The 22190-nt window shown below is 36.7% G+C and overlaps 1 protein-coding gene across 1 annotated transcript in view; it reads left to right on the forward strand.

Moving 5' to 3' along the window:
* The window catches only part of LOC107291233 (calcium-dependent secretion activator 1), a 211312-nt gene that overhangs the window by 71572 nt on the left and 117550 nt on the right, over positions 1-22190 (forward strand). The window contains exons 11-12 of the mRNA XM_015820203.1: positions 13180-13286; positions 21220-21376. Coding sequence (XP_015675689.1) covers positions 13180-13286; positions 21220-21376 — 264 coding nt within the window. The remainder of the gene's footprint in view (positions 1-13179; positions 13287-21219; positions 21377-22190) is intronic.

A 22190-nucleotide genomic window follows, 5' to 3' on the forward strand; every position in this document is an offset into this window, starting at 1 on the left:
CTCCCTCAAATCTCTTAGACCTTTGTCATGAATTCTGTATGTAGCTATCATTTTTCTGAACTGTCTTACAATCTTAACTGTTACTTTTAGCATCTCCTCTTAGCCTTTTCTTTGTGTTTTCTTGGTTTTGAACTGTTTTGGCAGGAATCACTTTTTGAAAGAAAAATTAAACAGAATTTTGTGGCCAATTTTTCCTCAGGTCACATTTGAGGGAAATAGCTGCAACTTGTTTAGTATGAATTTTATTTTTAATTTCACAAGCATTCCCTGACACCACAACAAACAGTATCATACAAGGAGTACAGGGTCACTGAAATGAAGAGTAATATACCCCATTCAACTGAGCAATGCCTTATCCCTCTCAAAAGGCCATAACAATAAAAGCGCTCTGACTTGCCATTCTCATAAGCAATCACATTTTAAACAAGTGTCCACAGCTATGTGCAATTTATACTGTTAATATGTGTCAAGGAAAGAAAGTGCCAGGTGTTCGGCCGTCATCAATGTCTAGATGGAGACACTGCACATGATTAGTGGTGACCCCAACAGGATCAGACATCCTAACTTGTAAAAATGCCTCCATCTGATTAAATGTTGTTGGATTGGCACTGGATATGGATGCACATTGGCAAAAATAGTCAATTATGAAGAAATAGCCTTCACCCAGGCAAACGTCATGAAAAGACTAAAATAATGGTGCTGTTGCTGTGAATCGTAAACATGTCAAGAAACCTGAATATCCAGTCACTAGACTATTTTTATTTCTGAAAAAAAATCACTGGATATGTCCATAGTGGTTCATATCAACAATGCCTGTGAGATTCATCCATCTCTAGCATTTGGGTGTCTGTAATAATATGTGGAAGCTGCATTACTCTCTGGATTACTAGTCTTGAGACATTAATATAACATTATTTATTTGTCAGCATTATATTTAGTTTTCATGGCTATCTGCAGGTTATGGTTAAAAAAGTCATGACAGAAGTAAACAAAATAGTGGCGTTTTAGCCGTTCCATTGCAGGCACCATCTTGATATTTTTGAGCTTGCCCTGGGGTCACACCTGTTAGATTACTTTCTAGTCCAGAAGCTTCTTCACTGAAAACCTTAAAAAAGTTATAGAATTGAATCTAACATCAGGGAAGGCTGTGTGGATTTATAAAACTACATCCCTCATGCATTTATTTCCAACCTCTTTTTGTGGACATCATACAAACATATGGTGAAGATTTCCATATGTTAGAACATTGTTCTAAATCTGGAGAATATTATTCATTTGCAGGGTTTTTTTTTCATTTCAACCACCTTTATGGCAGCTCTCATAAAATATTTCATACCACTAAATAACATAGTGACTAAAATTCTAGAGTAATTTGAATTTTGATTGTATTTCTTTAAAAAAAAATACAAAGTTTCCTCCTGAAGTTTAACAGACTTTGAGTGTGTACTTCTGGGTTGATCAGAATTTGATATGAGTGATTTTATACTGGTTTATACTAATTAGAATTTGTAAATTAGAGTACGTTTTGTTTGCAATTGTGAATGCGTACCCACTTCAGGTGCTTGGCAACTGACCCACATTTACACAATTTTACGATATTTTTGCTGAAAACTGACATATTTTACGATATTTTTGCTGGAAACTGGCATTTCCTCCCAGTTTTGGGGAAAATCAGCCCAAATGGACCATTGATTTCCTTAATGACTGTTGGTTCATTGTGCGTTCACTTAGGAAGCATAACATTTGCTTAACTACTACCAGCAAAACAGGTCATTAAAAATATCCAGTTATGTGATGACCTTTTTATGACTATCACCACTTATGACCATGAGGGACAAGCTTCATTATGATCGTAAACCAAAGACAGTGGTGGGATTCAGCCAGTTCGCACTGGTTCAGTAGAACCGGTAGCTAAATTTTGTTGAGTTTGGAGAACTGGCTGAACCCATGCTGCTTCTGGAAGTCCGTTCTAGGCCTCCCAGGCATTGATGTGCATTGATGTCACTTCCGGAAGTCCATTCTAGGCCTGGAGGAGGCCTCCCAGACCTAGAACAGCCCACAGGAAGTGCATCGATGTCACTTCCGGAAATCCGTCCTAGGCCTCGGAGGCCCAGGCCTGCATCCACACAGAGAACCGGATGTTAAGGTATTTGAATCCCACCACTGCCCAAAGTGAAAAAAAGGATGCAACAGAAACCTAAAATGTAGTAAACCTCCACTAACTTGACCTGGGGCCACTTTTAAGTGGAGATATAACTGGTGTCATTCCTAACATCCTGTTCTACAGTCAGAAGAAAGGTACCACTGGGTTGTGTTATAGAAACAATCAGCATTTCTCCAGTAATAAAGGAGCCAAGTTGTAGGCATAATCATGACAAGGATATTTTTAACTAAGTTTTGTATTTTGGAGTGTGGACTTCTGTATGAGTTGAGAAAAAAGAGTCTGCTCTGGTAGCACAAATGCCATATATGCATTAATTTATAATATAAAAGATAAGCAGAGGCCAAGTTATAAGCATAGCCATGTCAAGGGCAGTCCCAAATTTCAGTGATGCTATGGCATACTGAGAGTACAAAACTCCTGTGGGTTTCTCAAAGTGGGTTTCTCCTTCCTTAGCTCCAACAGAAGTCCACACCCAAAACACAAAACTGAAAAGAAATAAGAATAGAGAAAGTGCCCGGCATGTTAAACTCTGCCAGTCACCTCAGGGGGGGGGATCTCTACTAAAGGACAGTAATGAATAATGTTTAGCAAGTGAAATCAATGTCCCAGAGGTGTTGTCATTTCCTAATTGTCCTCCAGTGTGCCCTGAATGGTCAGGATGCTAGCAGCTCATCAGTAATTCTTCAGGGTAAAATGCATGGATGGCTGGATAATTCTCAGAATTGGATGGCTCAGTGACAGGACTGGAAGTCAGGACAGCTCCATTCATTTCAACACCTCCTCATACCTTACAGGGCTGCAGATATGAACCCTCCCTCTGGACAGAGATTTCTGCAAAGCAGCCCTGACTTCTGCAATCACAGGGGACATGCTTGAAAACCCCCAGTAGACATCGCAGCAATTCAGTTGACAGTTCCTCTATGGAGTTGCCTGTTCGCATCTACCTCTGCAGAAGCACTACCCATTTCTCTTGTGCGCCAGCCAGCCAGCCAACCAGCCCTGTGCTTTCTGAAGCTATTGACACTGAGGCCAACAGCTAGTGTAAATCAGCCCTAGGAAGCTAGATCTGTTTAGAAACACATACACGCATAAATAAAAAGGCAAAGTTCTCTGCTTTTTCTTTTTTATCAAAGCGAGTAAATTTATCCTCAAAGCAACAAGGATGGGCGTAAATTTGGACTTTCAATAATGTAGCAATTTGATGTTCTTCCTACTCCCCATTGCCTTTGTAACATAGCATGCAGCAATTATGTCTCCTGCCAGTGTTTGGCAGGAGACATCGCTATGCATTCACTGGCATCAGCAGGGAATCAGCAGGGGTATTTTAATGATTGCGGTGGTGCTTGGTGCAGACTGCAGGAAAGATGCACAGATCCTCCCATTTGCCTTCAAAAATACTTTTTTTGTTGCTGTATTCTACAAATTCAGTTAGAAAAAAATAACAACGGCCAAAAATGGATAGAAGTTGTCAATTTGTTGTCAACAGCTCAATCCAATCTACAGGTCACATGTTCTGTGTTTTAGGGGCAACTTGATAAGGCTAGCCACTACAGCCATTTTGCTTTGGGGATGTTTTGTTTCTCAACACCCCCGTCTTCTTCATTCTCCTCTCTGGTTTTCTTGATGCACAAGACATAGACAGTGGAAGTTGCCTAAGGACATCACAACGGAAGTTGAATTGAACCAGGCCCTCTGGATAGGTGCAGCACTGAAATGCCAAACAGCTTCGAAATTTATTTTCTGTCCAGGTTGCCACAGATGTCTGGCAGAAATGCACAGCTGCTGGCAAATTCAAATGCTAAAACATATTTAAAGATGGTGGCACAGTTGGATTGTGGTTGCACTCTTGGGGTATGTGATTGTTCTCTGGTTTTGGCACCCTCGGAAAAATGTCTCTTTGTGGAATGCCAATCACCTGGGACCCACTCTAAGAAATGCTCTCCTAAGAAGGATTCCATAGTTACTAATACACCAACTGAGGGTTCCAGTTATGTGCACCGGAACCCTCAGTAGGTTTCAATATACATAACTTGTTTGGGTGAGTGTGGGATATGTATTGATAATAATTTTCAGAGCTTGTGTTTCTAAAAAGGCATAGATCTTATCACAAGAGTCAAGGAGAATCACTCTTTCCAACCTGTCCTTTTCTTATCCATATTATACAGAAGGTGACTAGAGAGAGGTAGTCCTCCATTTCTAGTTATACTCAGATTTTGGATCAAGCCTGAGTCTTGAATAAGGAGAGACCAAGATAGACAAAAAGTATTCCTCTGCATACTTTTGCTTTGCAGCAGAGATAGCTGAATATTTCAACAGGGGCACCTGTGGGAGGCACTCAAAAAAGTCAAGAGGGAAGTTGCAACTGTGCAGCCAAACCTCCAGCCCTTTGTTACATACATCATCTTATAGACATACAAAAGCATGAGGCCTTGGTCATGTGTTCATCTGCCATCTTGATTTTTTTACTCTCCTCCAGTAAATATCAGTAGTTCAAGGGGTGGACAATTGGTCTCCTGTCCTTCAGGGGGAATTCAGCAGAAAGAGCAGGGCAAATGGTCTCTCCCTACCCTTAAAACTCTTTCAAAAGCTTACAAAATACCCTTAATTGTTTTTTTCAAGCCAATTTTAAAGTATTAATTAAGGTCTGGATTGACTTTCTAGATACCTTAGGTTGACTTGAATTGGAAAAACAATTCAAGATGCTTGGGAAACTGAAAAATAAAATCACAAAAGCCCAATGGCCCACAATAGCACAGAGAAAGAAAAATAAGAGATCCCAAGTAAAATCAGCATTGCTGCATATAGAAAGCAATTACCAAACGCCAGCATGTTAAAAACAGATCATGCCAGACAAACTTTATTGCCTTCTTTGATAAAGTGAGTAAATTAGTCAGGGAAATGCTGTGGATATGGCATACTTAGACTTCAGTAAGGCATTGGTCAAAGTAGACCAAAACCTCCTTCTTGATAAGACAGAACAATGTAGCAAACAGCATCACCACCAGATGGATTCGCAGTTCGCTGTCCAACCATTGCAGTCCTCAATGGAACTACAACTATGTGGGGGGGAGGGTTGAAGCATGCAGTGGGCTACCACAAGGCTCTATTCTGGGACCAGTGCTCTTCAGACATCTTCATCAATGATCTTGATGAGGGGATAAAAGGAGAGCTTGTTAAACTTGTTGACAACACCAGGTTGGGGAGAATTGCTACCACTTTGGAGGATTCAGAAGGATTCTAAAGATTCAGAAAGATCATGACAAATTTGAACACTGGGCCCTAGATAACAAGATGCAGTTCAGTGGTGAGAAAAGTAAGGGCCTGCATCTAGGGAGGAAACAATCAAATGCACAGATAGCGGATAGGTAGTACTTGGATCAACAGTAGTACCTGTGAGAGGGACTTCTGAAGTATGAACCAGCAGTGTGCTGCAGCTGCCCAAAAAGCCAGAGCAGTTCCAGGTTGCATCAACAGAGGGATAGCATCAAGAGAAGTGATAGTACCACTTAATACAGCAGTAGTGAGGCCACACTTTGAATATTGCATCCAATTCTGGTCACCACCAGTGGTGGGATTCAGCTGGTTCGCACCACTTCGGCAGAACCAGTAGCTAATTTTTTGTTGCCCAAACCCAGAATGGACTTCCAGAAGCAGCATCCACACAGAGAACTGGTTGTTCACATATTTAAATCCCACCACAGGTCACCACAATACAAAAAGGATGTTGAGTCCCTAGAAAGAGTGCAGAGAAAAGCAACTAAGATGATAAGGGGTCTGCAGGATAAATCATGCAAAGAAAGGTAAAGGGAACTAGGTATGTCTCACCTAATGAAGGGAAGAATTAGGGGTGACATAATAGCTGTCTTCTGGTACATGAGGGGCTGCCACAGAGAGGTGGGGATCAACCTATTCTCCAAAGCTGCAGAGGGCAGGGCAAGAAGCAATGGGTGGAAGCTTGTTAAAGAGAGAACCAACCTGGAGCTAAGCAGAATCTTCCTGAAGGTGAGAACAAAATGGAACAATTTTCCTCCCTGAGTTGTGGGTTCTCCATTGCTGGAGGTTTTCAAGAAAGAATTGGAAGCCATCTGTCTGGGACGATTCAAAATCTCCTGCCATGGGGGCAGGGGGTTGGATTAGAAGACCTCCAAGGTCTCTTCCAGCCCTATAATTCTATGATTCTTATGACTTTCACTTCCATGTTCAAATGAAATGTTGCTATTGCAATTCAGTCAATTTGTCCGGGAAAAGAGTCTGCAAATACAGTGCTACTTGCCGACTCCTGAAGCAACAGGAAATCTTCAACAAGAAGATAGAGCTTGGCCATTAATTTAGGTGAATTCCAAAGGAGATCATGGAGGATAAGAGTAGCTATTAGTCATGCCAGTATGCTCTCTCCAGGATTAGAGGCATTTTTCCTCTGAATAGCAGTTATTAGAAAATAACAGTGTGAGATGGGTTTTTGACCTGATTCAGCAGGGAGATTATGAGAGCAAAATGGAAACTGTGCTTTGTCATTGTTAAAAGGGTTGTCAAAGACCAGAGATCAGGTGCCCTGTTTCAGTGCTGTTTAAATCTGCAGACCTGTTTTTCTCATGATGACTGATAGAGACCAGTGTAAAACTAGCAGTGGGCCACTTAAAGACCTGAATTTTAATATTGCTTAGTGAACTTGGTCAACCTCCTTGCCAAATTTTGCAGATTCCAGAATGGCAGAATGGAGGAGATAGAAAACTTTTATCTCAACATGCTCTTATCTTAGAAGTTATATAGATTACTAGATAGTTATGACAGTCATCTATTCTATTTGATCATAATTAATGTACTATAAAGTAGAAAAGACTACAACTCCATTATATCAAATAAAGGCAGAATAAATGTGAACTGCCTTCTACAGCTAAAGGCCTACCTTGACCTATTTGATTCTGCAGCTTTTCATTTCTTCTTTTACTAAATGAAATGGAATGTTAGGAGGCCAGGGATGCTGGTTTATCAATCTTAGTTTCTTGTGAAATAGGTTTTAACAAACTTCCAGTTGCCTAGTCAAGCTTAGGAAAACTTTGCTAAATCAAGTTCCTGCTTATAACCTGGATGTGCCTTTTGTTTTATGGCTCAAGCAATATTATAGAGAAGAAGCCCAAAAGGCTGAATTGCTAAAGTTTTTATGGGGATTGTTTTGAAGTAGAAATAGTGTTTAACTTTTTCACTGTTCCTTCTTTAGTCAGTGAAAAATGAGATTTCCTTTGCTTGGAATATAAGCTTATTTTTGCTGCAAAAAAAGAAGAAAAAATAGGTTAAGCTACAAAACCTGTCATTAACTTTAATGCATATGTTGCATAGAAAACATATATTTGAAACATTCATCACAATCTAAACACATGGGAATATTGAGACTTGAACGTTGTTCTGCAATAGAGGCATAATAGTTATCTTGAATAGTAGAGGTTGTCAGAATATTTGCAGTGATATCTGCACAAAGATATGCCCGTAGGCACCCAGAGATTTACTCCCAGTTAAAGATGTAACCTGAATTGGAAAACTAGAATCTGCTGTTTGTTTGTTCTTACAATAGATGTGCCATTCAGTTGTTTGTTCATAGCTCCAAAGGGAATGAGTTGCATCTTTGTTTTGTGGTTCACTTACCTTTTTCATGAATATGCAGTGTACAGATTGCTTGTTGGAAGGCTTTGTTCTTAAGTAAATTGTCAGGGAACCCTACAGTTCTTTTAACCTCCAGAGCAATTGCTCCAGCCCAGGGGTAGGCAACCTTGGCTCTTTTATGACTCGTGGACTTCAACTCCCAGAATTCCTGAGCCAGCATAGCTGGCTCAGGAATTCTGGGAGTTGAAGTCCACGAGTCATAAAAGAGCCAAGGTTGCCTACCCCTGCTCCAGCCGAATCATTCTAATCTGGACTTGTTGCAAAGAATTCAAAAGAGTAGGTGACAACCTTCTCCTGCTCAAAAAAAAAAATTGCCGCTATTGTACTCCAGAAAGCTCCCCCTACCACTAGCTTCATCTCTGTTTTACAATAGATTTTTCAGATGTTTACTCATTTGCAAATATGAACCTAAGAGAATGGTAAGGAAAGAGATAGAACGGTAGAATGACGCATTCTACTTTCAAAACCCTAATACCCTAAATAAAATAATATCTTGGAATAGAAAGGGCATCCTTGTTTATGTGGCAGTTTGAACAGGGGCTCAAAAATCTGCATTGTGCAGAGGATTTGCTCAGATATGTCACCACAATGGCAAGAATTGAACCTAAGACACAAGCATTACATGTTCTCCACATTATATCTTGCCCCTCCCCTTCCCAGAAAGTTCATTTAGTTCTCAATACTGCAAAAGAAATCCTGTAAATTCACCTTAGAAAAAGTAGTGTGATAAATCAATAAAATGAAAACAAGCATGATTAAAAGCATCCGTTATCCAATCTCTAGTTACATGTTCCATTACATTTTGGTTGGCCAGCCAAGCTAAATTCAACTCGAAACATTTCAATTGTATGTCATGATGGGATTGTAATTAAATTAAAATAAAATTACAATCCAGAACACAGACATTGGATTTAAATGGAGTTTAAACTGGTGAAGTTTATTGGGATTCTTAATTAAGAATATTGGGGTTTTTAATTAATTCTTAATTAAAAATCCCAAAAAAACTTAACTTCTTAACTTAAGAATTAATTAAGAATAGCATGGAAAAATGACATCCTGTTTTATATAGATAAGTATTTGTACCATCTTGAACTTGTATTCCCTTTATTCTTTTTATAACACTTAAAATTAATGATTTTTAAAATAAATGACCAAACCTGGGGTTTCTCTTCCTCTCTTTTCTATTTCTTGGAAATGCAAGGAGGGAGATAGAGAGAGAGTGATAGGTAGATAGATAGATAGATAGATAGATAGAGAGAGAGAGAGAGAGAGAGAGAGAGAGAGAGAGAGAGAGAGAGAGAGAGAGAGTGAGTGAGTTCTGGAAGTAATTCATCCAGATAAATATGCCAAATCTTTAAAGACAGAATTGTTTAGAAAAGTGCTTTGGCTATTAAAATATTGAATTAAATATAACATAAAATATAGGACAAATACATTCATCATATAGAATGTTGTTGTGTTAATACAGAAGAATATTTTACATATATATATATATATATATATATATATATATATATATATATATATATATATAATGCATATATTACATTATATACATATATATTTTATATATATTATACATTATATACATATATATTATATACATATATATACATACATACATACATACATACATACATACATACATACATATATCTTTTCCTTAGACTGATATCACAAACTATATGACAGATGGGTCAAGTCCTGATTTGTAGTATTCTAACATTTGGAATGGCAAAGTAACATATTTGATAGAACTGGCAAATTTTTATATATGATTCAACCCAGAGTATAAAAGACACTAGAATTCCAAGTGGAAAATAACAAGCTGGAAACTATCAGATACCACACATTTTAAGGGGGGGGGAGTGAGAGATCCGAGTACATATTTAAATTGCACTAAGAATTTTTTAGCTATGTCTTCAGCCCAAATTTGTGTTGTTATTTTTTAAAAAAACATGGTGTCTGCAAAATAATTTATTTGGGGAACTTCCTTCTTTTTTCAACTAATAATACTGACTATGTCTGGGAGCAATCTATAGAGAGAATATTTCTCCCTATATGGGTGCAAAAGGCTGGCAATGCTATTTCACATTTGACACATGCTGATTAAAAAAAAAACTAATTGACTGTACTAAAATCCTGCTTTTTGCACTTGGCTACATGAAATAACAATTAGCATTCACACTGAATTTTAAGGATCTTAGATTGTGAACTCTCCTCGCATAGTGGAATCTGTCAACTTGAGATAAAAATGTTTGTTGTCATAATTGTGTAGTACTTGAGTTGACGATAAGCAAAACAGCAGCTCTTCCATGTGTACTTTTATCATTTTCTGCTTACTTTTCCTTCAAAGTTACCATCTTTTTTTTGTCACTGTTTATGAAATCACGTGTGTCTTTATTTTTGCTGTCTTTCAACATCATTCGCAAACAGCTCGATCGTCAGCGCCCAAAGCCCCAGTTGGGCCCACTCCATCTATTAATACACAAGCTAACATGATCATTCTGATGCTGAAAGGCATACCTAAGCAAGAATCAAGTACTGTAAAAAAAATTCTTTTTTTTAATTCAATGAATTGCTAGCTTAGTCATTTCCCATTTAATTTACCGTAGATTCTATGAAGCTAATTCCCACCATAAGCTTTTATCCAGAAATGGCTAGTGCAATGCTTTTAGAAATAGCTTTGGTTTCAAAATGTCCACATTTTCTGTCTAGCAATGTCTGACATAAGCAACATTTTCAAATATCAACGTCAGCACAAAATAACATTGTTGTTGCATAACATTTTGCATGAGACCTGTGAATTTGTATGATTTTAATGATGTATGAAGTTATTGAAAACTCTGTTGTTTCATTGAGCAGCGCTCCAGCTATTTTCATACAACGCAATAAATTGAAGGAGTTATCTCAAAAACGTTATTAAAAAGAAAATCAAGTATGAGATGAATTTACATTTTACCTAGAGACAGAATCTTGCAAATCACTTGTTATAAAATATTTAGTACATATTCCCTCCACAAGTTAAAGGGTGTCCAAGGTCTAGTAATTAGTATAGCACAAATTGGGTAGCAAGCCAAAAAGTATTGGAAGATTGTTGTCAGAATTATTTCTTTCTTGCACCTTTCCTTTTTTTTTCCTTCCTCACAGAAAAATGTTGTCTGTTGGATAACTTGCACAATCTAAATAATAAGAACAGAATGCTTTTCATTTTCTCCTTGTTGGTTTTTTTTAGAAGAGATAAAGAAAGGATTCACAAATGGACAAATCTATGCAGGAAAAATGGTTAAGTGCATTGATCCTTTCTAGTTGGATTCAGATAAAATCAATTGGATCTAATAAACTACCAATTGCTAGACAATTGTGATTCTGTGCCCTTTTGTCAAGTGCCTGAATTTGACATTTAAGTTGTGATTCAGTCAGTCAGTTTCTGATTGATTAAGCCAGCAAACTTTGATTAATTTGGGTGCACATGATCAGTTCCTGGTTTCTTATTCTAATAAGCAGCAATTCTGTAATACTTTCTCAGCTTGGTTACAAGTCATGGAAGACTTCAATATGACATGAGGAGATATACAAGCAATTTCATATGTCTGAAATAGCTGAAGTGGACTGCTTTAACAAATTTCAACAATAGCAATAATGATAATTTGTATTTATGAAGCATCTTTAACAGCTATATTACAATTCAAGAAAATGCAATAATTACAAACTTCCATCCAATAAAAATTTAGGGACATATATAAAATAGGAATCAAACTAAGGAATTGACAACATTGCTAAGAATTGAATAGGTGAAAGAGACCACACAATCACCCACTAGTAAAAAAAAAAAAAAAGGGAGGAATCTGTTAATGTCTTTTAAAGACCATGAAGTTTTCACAGAGGTCAAGGATAGGAGGAAGCTTATTACACAATCATATGGCCAGGTTCCTGAAAACCTAGAAGAGGGAGACAGAGACCCTGGAGTGGAATGTAGAATGAAAAAGTTGTCTACTTATACTTTTCTTCTCTAAAAAAAACCACATTGAATAAACAATTATATTTATTAAATATTAAACTTATACAGTATTTACATGTGACTTTAAGCAGAGCTCTTTTTTTTTTAGAAAACCAGATAATTGAAATAGGGCTCCCATGAATCTCCCTATGGACTAAACACACAATAAGAGTTTAATGTTTACAGGGTTAATATATTTAATATGGCATTTTGTTGTTTTAATATAGAGATTGTTTTAATTTTTGATTGGGACTTGCCCAGAGTTTGATATAAGGTGGGCAGCTATAAATATTTAAAATAAGGAAGGAAGGAAGGAAGGAAGGAAGGAAGGAAGGAAGGAAGGAAGGAAGGAAGGAAGGAAGGAAGGAAGGAAGGAAGGAAGGAAGGAAGGAAAATAATATGATTCAGCTATCCCTAATGTATAATTGATCTGGGTTTTGGAGAATGTTAAAAAAAAAAAGCTCTGTTCTTTGGACTCTCATGAAAATATTCTGGACAATTGTACATGAACTAGGAAGGGATTTTTTACATTACATGTAAAAATACTTTTGTACACATTCATGCCATATTCAAACATTATATCAAGGTACAGGAACAACCATTTCAGTTAAATGATTTGGCTTGGATATGGTTTGATTACGTGCCATCTGTCTGGTATCAAATTTAAGAGATTACATAGTTAGAAGGGTGATCAGTCACAAACCTGACCCATTAAGACTTCTAATAATATACTATCACCACTGTAATTGAATCCATCTAACTTGTCGCTGGTCAGCATTTTCTCCTTTCCACCCCCTTTCCCAGCTCCTTAGATTTCTCAAAAATAAACATGAGAGACTTCTTCTGTTTTTACCAGTCTAAAGTTCAAAGAATATAAATTCATTCATGCAAAATAGGGTGAGCTCATTTTAATCTGCCACTTCAACATTACTAATTCTTAGATTATTTTATACAATACACAAATTGTGAAAATTTCAAATCTAGAGCACAGATATATGTATGTATCAACTGTGAAATTAAATAGTCCTAATGTAGATACCAGAAAGATGCTGTCTCTAGGAAATTTCTCTACATTTTTCAGTTTCTCAGTTAAATACTTGCTATCAGTGCAAAGGAAAGCAATCTTTATATACGTTTTAAATTCAATGTTGGAGCGCTGTTTTCTTAATATAACAACAAATGTTGCTTCATAGTTTGCTCAGTACTAACTATATAGCATTTTAATCCTTGCATGATGTAGATTTTTTTCAGATTGCAATTATTACAATTTTTAATTAACTAATTAATCCTAATTGATTGGCCTTATATTGAGCTTCTTCTGTCTCACTCCATTTTAATTCAAGTTCTTGTACTGCAGAAAATGTAGGTCGGTTAATTACGCCTGCCAAAAAGCTAGAAGATACAATTCGTTTGGCGGAATTGGTGATTGAAGTTCTGCAGCAAAATGAAGAACATCACGCAGAGGTGAGCAGCAGTCAGCTAAACTTTTCCAATCAAGGACTATTAAAGCAAGGGTGTACCTCTGCAAACTGCAGACATAATGCTTTATGTCCTAGGTAAATCTTAAGTAAGACAATCCATTCTCTCCCCAAAATATCTCTGAATTTCAGTAAATACAACTTTGCGTGGAAATATATTTGAAAAATGTCATCAAGTAACAGGGGCACAATGCAAGCTCACTGATTGCGATTTTATCAAGAAAATTCCTCTTGTGTGGGACCCTGCAAAAACTGTGTTCCTGAGGACTGCTTCAATATTAACTTTCACAGAAGATGGCTAATGAAGATATTCATGTAAAAACGTTGTGCTAGAATGCAACGTCTTCTTGGTTTTATACAAAAGTCTCACAACCTTATTCTATGAAGGAGATTTTCATCTTGAATAATTATCATTTCTAGATTCAGCTTTCCATGATAGTTGTATGCACTTATCCGTGACTGATAATGATGCAGATTTGGGCCATATGCTTTTAAGAGCTGAATAATTACAACATAAAAGGTGCCAAACCTCCAGATAGCTTTTATCTCGAAAAAGCTAAGCAAAGTCAGAAATCCCAGAGCTGTAGGCTAGATCGGGAAGTTGAAAAAGAAAGAAGGCAGGGGCGAAATATGTCCATGTTACTGCCAAAAGGTCTACATGGAAGTCGTAGGAGTCAAGCTTGATATTTTTCTTTTAATTTCAGAGGGGATATTGCAGGAGATGGTAAAGTCATATATTAAGATGTTAACATATGAAAAGGGAAGTTAGAACCCGCCCAAAGAAATAAGGGAGCAAAGCATCAGAGAGCTACTACTTCAAGGCATCCCAAAGGTGCTTTTCCAGAAGGCGACTAGATTTCTTGGTTTTTGTTTCCATTGAAAGCTTTTCACTTCTCATCCAAAATGAAGAAGCTTCTTGGATGAGAAGCAAAATATTTTCAAGGAAAAAACAAAGGGAGCCCAGTTGCCTTTTGGAAAAGCACCTTTGGGACAATCATGACCTGGATGATTGAGAATCTCCACCTTGAACCACTTCTCTGCCTTCTCTAAGGAGTGCATCACTAAAAGGTATAGAGGACAGTGAAAGCTTCAGGAAGACTATTTTAAAATCGCCCCAGCTTCATGAAATTGTTGTACAGACAAGGTGGAGTTCTGTGGATTAATCTGAGTTTCAGAAACAGATAAGATTGTCACTTGTGGCCTCATGAGATAAATGGAGAGCTCTGCCTGCAAGACAAATTTGATCTGTAGCTCTACTTGTATCCAGGAGCCTGCAATACCCCATAACTACAAACAACTATATTGAGAACCAATGTAATAGTTTTAATTCACGTTAGGCACAGTTCTTCCTCCATCACCTTTTCACTATGATGAAGATTAGGGAGATAAAATCATGGAAGAAAAGAAGTTGCCCAGATCTGCAAGAAATAATATTTTCATTGCGAGATGGCTCCCATGAACAATTGCCAGCAGCACAATTTCCATATGCTTTACAAACAGAGATGTGAATCTCCCTAAGAAGACATAATAAGGTGATGAGACTGTGTCATTAACAAGCCATTGCTCAGAGGAAGATAGCTGTGGTAGCCAATAAATATAAAGCCATGGATATTATTGAAATGAATTTGCAAACATTGCTATAACTCCTTTCTCTCTCCCATGTCATCTTCCACTGCTGGTTTTCTGGAAATCCAACTTTTGAGACATTTTAGGAAGTTAAACATTTCTTATGCCTTGTGAAATGAAGCATACTTCATGAGTATGCAGCTTTGTGATGAGTTAGGAGTGCTAGAAATCTTGAACAACATAAATTTTAGCTGTAAGCCATTCAGGAAGGAGTTGGTTCGTTTAATATCATAAAATACAAGTACTAAGGTTTCTCATAGTCTCAGATCACAGATTCAGCTACTAGCTTAGTCACACTGTTTGATTTATAGTAATTGGAGGAGCAACCTGACCCTTAGGTTAGTCCATTCTGGATTCTTGTACTCCAGGAGTAGCATCATACTCCTCCAGTTCATTTTCATATCAGCTGTAGAGCCTAGAAACATGCTAGGCAAACCCATGGTGGCCATTCCTAGAGGTAAACAGTGAGAAAATAACTTAGCAGACCAGGATAAAGTTTGAGACTGACATGTTTCATATGACAGATACTGAATCATTCCTAGTTGTATTTTACATCTAAAGGTGTATCATGCCCTTCCCAAACTTGATGCCCTTCAGATATACTGTCCCTATGTCTCCCAAAATTTCTTGGTAATGTTAGTCATCAATTCTGAAAATTGTAGACCTCATACATCTGGAGAACAAAGTGGATGAAGGGCGGTCTGTAAGATTACATAAAGTGGCAGGCAACCCTTTTTCTTAATGGTAATTGTAGCTTAAGAACAATCCTGTTTCAGCCTAAGCAAATTCATATATAACATTCTGACCGCTTTGTGATTAGAATGGATTTGCTATTATATGGCACCCATGTAACACACAGTGCATGCTGCATATACTGAGTGCATAGGTTGACATAATTCTACATAAATTAATTCCAGGATTCAGTGAAATTGCAATGACTTGATATAGCTTTTATAAATCATTATTTTAAAACTCCAATAAAATGAACCTTTGCTTATACATTTTAACCCTGTAATATTAATTCCCTCTTTTCTGCTTTCCTTATCACTGACGTTTTTTTTATCTTGCATTAAAAAAAAAACCTTTGAAAAATAATTTCACATTTAAAATAAAACCTAAAATAGCTATCTAATAAAAACAATGTAAAATTAATTTATTTCTAGCGCGTAGCACACCACCAGTCCCAACTAATGCCTGATTGCCTATTTAAATTTCCTCCCTGTTTTTCTACTGTTTATTCAATCTTGGATGATCCTGGCAGGGGAAAGAGGTATGTCACTCAACCTGAATGAACTGAGTTGCCTCCTGTCATATTTCGTGCATGCCCTCTCAGTGCCATGTTTCCTAATGGGATCTCCCCTGGGTAATCCTTGCTTTGTAACTTTGGATTCAAGGAATGTAACAGCAACTTCAGTTTCAATTGCTTGTGGAACTGTAGCCCTACATCGCAGGTCAACGTTGGGGAGGCTCTCCAGCCCTGCATGTAGCAATGGGTATACTTTTACAAGCACTGCGGTTACATCCCAACACCTGTCTTACCTGCCTGGGCTCTTTCCTCAGCCTGTTGTTTACCCCTGTTGCTCAGCACACACCTGATTTATAATTCACCTTGCTGGTAATATCTATGAATGAGAAAGAAGTAGCTAGGAGTACAGCACTTTACCCTCTGGATTTTTTTTTCATTGTGTGTATTGTTTTAGTATATACAATATTTATATATGGAGAGAGATTATACAGGTTTGAGGAGGTAGCAAGATCTGTTCTCAGATAGCTGAGGGTAGAGAATAGCAGTGTAACTCCGAAAGGGCATTTTTTGGGAATGGAAATAGGCTATTTAAGGGAAACCATGTTGTTTCCAACTACACGATCACTTTGGTACAAATCGTCTTGTGTTAAGATAAGAAAAGTCTTATTCTATCGTTATTCTTTCAGAAAGGCAAGTGGTGATGACTTCAAAGCGCACATTCCATGGCTAATGGCCATGAGACCTAAAATGCAGATCCTGAATTGCTGCAAGAATCTTAACAAAGGAAATTCCTGCCATCTCCAATACATTCACACAACCTCATTTGCGGTAACATTATCTGAAAAGCTTAGGAGAGACCCCTGGGGTCAGTAATCTTCTGATAGGAAACAAACACAATTGGGAAGTAAACCCCTGTTCATTTTATGCTTCAAGGCTGATGGGAAAAATAACCAAACTTTGTAGGGGGGAAGTCACTGGTTTTGTACCTTATGAGACACATTGGTGTGCTTATTTTTTATAAGTATTTATACACGTCATTCTCAGACCTTAAAGATCTTCCCCAAAATGATTTGCCATTGGAAGGCTGAAATTATTAATGAAAATATACAGGCAGCAGGCACATTATGTAAAATGCCTTAGGAGTATTTGGAACAGCATTCAAAAAGAAGTAATCAGAAAAAAGGGGAAGGGGGCACCAAAAAATTACCAGGAAAAATGTTATCTTAAGTTAGTTTAAAGTCAGTTTGTCAAAAATAATAAGCATTACCAGAAAACAATTAAGAAGCTGCTTAGTATGCATGTATATGACATACAAAGATATATGAAATTGATTCCAAAAAAGCCTGAGTCATGAAAACACTTTGTAAAAATCTGCTGTTTAAAATAATTCTAAATGAGTCTGTGGGACATGCTATGATCTAAGCAGTTTTCAATAATATAGCAGATAGCCTTTTAGCTCTATAACATTTGACTTCCCTTTTTTTTCCCCAAAATGGGAAGGGGGATCTATTTTGCAAATTACATACAGGGACCCTTAAAACCATTATTTACTGCAGGCTTTTGAAACTATCATTCTCTCTCCATATGTATATATGTATGAATATGTATATATGTACTTATCTCTTGAAAACTTGCATATATACATGAATTTTCATGGGTATGGTCAAATAAATCATAGGTTTCGTGATGTAGGATTTGCATTTCCTTTGTATGTTTATTATAAAGAAGGTAAGTCAAGGCAAAGTAAATTTTATTATTGGGGAATGATATTCTTGAATAGCAATGTGATTTTTCTCGTTTTCAGAAAGAGATTTCAGGATGATAGCTTGGACCTGAGAAAGCAGATTTATTATTAGATGCAAATTCAGTACTATTTACAAAAAAAAAATTAAAAAAACATTTTTACATAAATGACCGTGTTCCTTTCTTTGAATTTCAAAAGCACTGGCTCTTTTTCTCACTTATGAAAACGGTATATAATGGTTGAATTCTAGACTAATTATCTCAAAAAAAGTTCTGAGTAGCATAAACTTATTACACGGTGAGATTTTGCAATCTAGAATCCACAACTAATGTTAAAAGATTTAAAAAGTTAATCATTAGATGCCACAAGATTTTTTATTGGTTTTGATATAACAGTTAACATTATAGAGGATTGCAATAAATGTGTTCATGTTGTCTCAAAATGCCAATACAATTACATTGCTCTTCCACTAGACTGGATTTATACAACGTATAAAGGCAGAATTATTAATAACCTTTGTTGGAAATTTTAGTTGGAGAACATGCAGAATTATTTGGATTGAATCTCTAGAAATCTCATGAAACTCTAATACTGGCTATTATGGAAACAAGGTTCCTAGACAAAATAAAACTGTCGAATAGCAATTTTCCCCTCATTTCTTATGGAATTTATATAACTTTCAATAGTATACAGTAGAAGAATTTTTTCTCTTAAAACCTAGACCTTATAGGAATCATTCATTGTAATGTATAAAGGTGATGTTATAGAAAGTAGGAAAGTAATTCTATTGCCGTTGATATCATTGATATAGTTCCTAAAAGTTAATATTAATGTCATAAAATGTATATATTATAGAGTTCCCTATATTTTATGACATTAATATTAATCTTTAGGAGCTATATAAAAATGACCAATATTGGTAGAAATGCTTTCCTGCTTTTAGGAAAACATTAGCTATACCAGAATTCTGGAGGGAATCTACAGTTTGATGGCATTTATTCAATTATACTAGAATTGTTCTCATTTTTGATCCATACTGACAACATTTGCCAGTGAAAACAGAAGGACCAAAAGCATTATTTAAATAAAGATGTAGGATATAGGATGTATCAGTTCATTGCTTCTAATACGCCTTTGCCTGTGTTTTTCAAAATACGGTGTTGGTAATGAATCTCATCCATATTATAATTACTTCTTGAATAAAGTTCTTAAATTACCAAAATAGTAATGGTTTAATAGAAGACAGTTACTTGACAAGGAATTGTTCTATAAAAGGGAGTTGATATATTTATAATGTCAGTTGTATCTTTTAACTGACATTTAAAATTAATATCCATGGCTAGATTTCACTTAAGAACAGTTTTAGAAACAATGCCTATTCATTCATTTCTGTTGAATCTTCTTCTATTTTTTCTCACTGTCCTCTTTCTTGATATTAAATATAAATAACTAATAATTCAGTTTCAGTTTAAAAGCTCATATTATGTTCCAAATATCTCAAGAACTTTAAACAAACCAACCCCAAAATGTTCACAAGCATCAAATTCCAATGTCATGCTGGCAGAATGGAATTCTGAAAAGCTAACTTCTTCAATGCTTTCTTCATCTGACAAGCTGCAGAAAGCTCCCAAATGAGAGGAATGGTCTCTAGAATGGAGAATTAAAGAGATCCCCCTAACATTACATAGTGCCATCTGACCCATATGGGAGTTCCACTGAATAATGTGGAGTATCCCCCTTCCCCTTCTACAAGTCCTCTAGTCCTCTGTCTACTGTGTTCCAGAGATCCCTGTCCTATTTACTAAGGAACATGAAAGACAAAACTCTCTTCTTGGAAATATGTTCTGCCAATGAAACATTAGCAAGATTCAGCGAAAGATATATACCTCAGTCTCCTTGAGATCAGAAGAATTTATGTTAGCTATGTACTGATTTGTCCTTTTCATTCTAGGGCAGAGGTAGACAACCTTGGCTCTTTTATGACTCATGGACTTCAACTCCCAGAATTCCTGAGCCAACATGGCTGGCTCAGGAATTCTGGGATTTGAAGTCCACGAGTCATAAAAGAGCCAGGGTTGCCTACTCCTGTTCTAGGGAATGGATATGCAAAGTTTATTCATTTGTGCTTCTCTTGTAAACTAATACAAAATTTTAGAAAAATAGAAATAATCATTTCCAGCTAAGATTACAGTGCCCGGAAAAATTAAGAAGTCTTCATCTGTCTCTGAAAAGAGGCTAAACAAGACTAATACATATATGTTTTCAGGAGAGTATTTTCTATATTTCAGAGGTAATCACCGGGAAGATTACCTGCAAGAACATGGATTATGGAGCAGGGTTTCAGTGATATATATTTAACCAGATATTCTTCGCCCTTGCCTCGACTGTCAGAATACTCTAACTCTTTAGAAAATAACAATGACTTTTTTTTAACTGTACACAGGCATTGAGCTCTTAGTAATTTTTTTATTGCTTAGTCATTGCTGCACAAGGTCCTATTGACAACACCACTCATGTTGCATGTTCCTAAGCCAGAAGTGATTTTAAACACGCGTGCATGTGTTCCTAGCACATTCACATCTGAGACATGTATGATGTGAATGTCATTTCAGAGAAGCTCTACAGTGACTTCTTGAGGACCGTGCGCATGACCATGAGTTACTTCACTGATATTTCTTGGTTTTCAACTTTATTTATTTATTAGTCATTTTATCCTAGCTTGACTGCAGATAGCTCTTCTAATATCATGCGGGAGGTTTTTTCATTGTGATTTACTAATTTATGTTGAAAACTAACCCACTAGCTGAGTTTGAACGGGAAATGTGGGGTGTTTTGTGGCCATTAAATCCCTAATGTTCATACTTGGTAATTTACAGTAATAATTATGGAGGGTTCCTTGGGAAAAATAAGCAGAAAACCTACAAACACAGTGAAGAAACTCCCAAATGTGATATATTTTATACAAGGAACTCTTAAGAAAGAGCATGATCCACAAGGAATTAAGTGATTTATTGTAAACCGAACAGGTGCACTTCCATTATTAGAAGTGCAGACATGGAAGATTGTATGTCTCTTTTGCTCCCTGACAAGTTACTTCTTGAGAAGCAGATGCTGTGTTGCACCCTAGTTGCATTATAACTGCAACATGCTAGCATTTGTACCACTGTTTGCTTTACAATAAAGCTAGATTTATATAAGATATCCACTAGGTTTACTATTTAAGGCCTCCCGAACGTGAAATCTAATTTGATAACACTTCTGTTTATTTTCTTTAAATTGTGTTTTGTTTTACAACTTTTCAAGGCCTTTGCTTGGTGGTCAGACTTAATGGTTGAACACGCGGAAACCTTCCTCTCGTTGTTTGCGGTAGACATGGATGCTGCGCTGGAGGTCCAGCCTCCAGATACCTGGGACAGCTTTCCACTGTTTCAGCTTCTAAATGATTCCCTTCGAAGTGACTGTATGTATTGCACTTTGGCCATTTAATTTATTCTCTATGAAGATAAAAGGGTTGGGCTAATGCTGTTTTTGACTGATTTCCAGTTCTTCCTCACTTAACCTTTTAGGTAAGTCACTTAAAGTGACTTCACAAATTGCTGTGGTTTTCTGAATGGACTAGCACTGATGATGTTACTTAGTTTGGGTAATGAAAGGTCTGCAAGAAAACAACCAAGCTCGGAGAGTATCAAGGAGCCCTCATTTTTCTGAATGTTTATGAAAGAAAACTTTTATTGTATATTCAGATATACACACACACACACACACAAAGCACCCCATAACCAAACCTCAGAGCATACACATACTCCTGCAAAAAGAAGATGTCCAGTCCTTGTTCTTCAATTTATAAACAAGCAATACCAACCAGCTTTGTAATTTCTCCTTCAATCAGCTGGTAGGTCATGTTAATTGCATGCAAACCCATTTGGGGAGACTGCAGAAATGGTTGCAGACTTGTAAAGAGAATCTACCTCCTTCCGTTACCTCAAAAATCAGAAGACCCAGGGGACCAAAGAAAAGACTGTGACAGCCGCTTCTGGTACTTACTTGTGGCATTTACAAAGCTTTACTCATCTGTGTGCAAATGGGGAGATTTGCATTAGGAACAAATTGTTGGTTTTTTTAGCATTATACACAGTAAAACAAAAAATTTTGCCTTTTTTTTAAAAAAAGGTAGGCAAGAGCCATAACAACTTGGGAAACATGCAGATTAGAGAGACATATTTTTCTTCACTGAGACTTCTACGTAAAAAGATTTAAGTTTAAGTGAAGCAGAG

Source organism: Protobothrops mucrosquamatus, unplaced genomic scaffold (assembly GCF_001527695.2).
Source record: "Protobothrops mucrosquamatus isolate PMUCROS unplaced genomic scaffold, P.Mucros_1.0 scaffold1088, whole genome shotgun sequence".
Taxonomy (NCBI): domain Eukaryota; kingdom Metazoa; phylum Chordata; class Lepidosauria; order Squamata; family Viperidae; genus Protobothrops; species Protobothrops mucrosquamatus.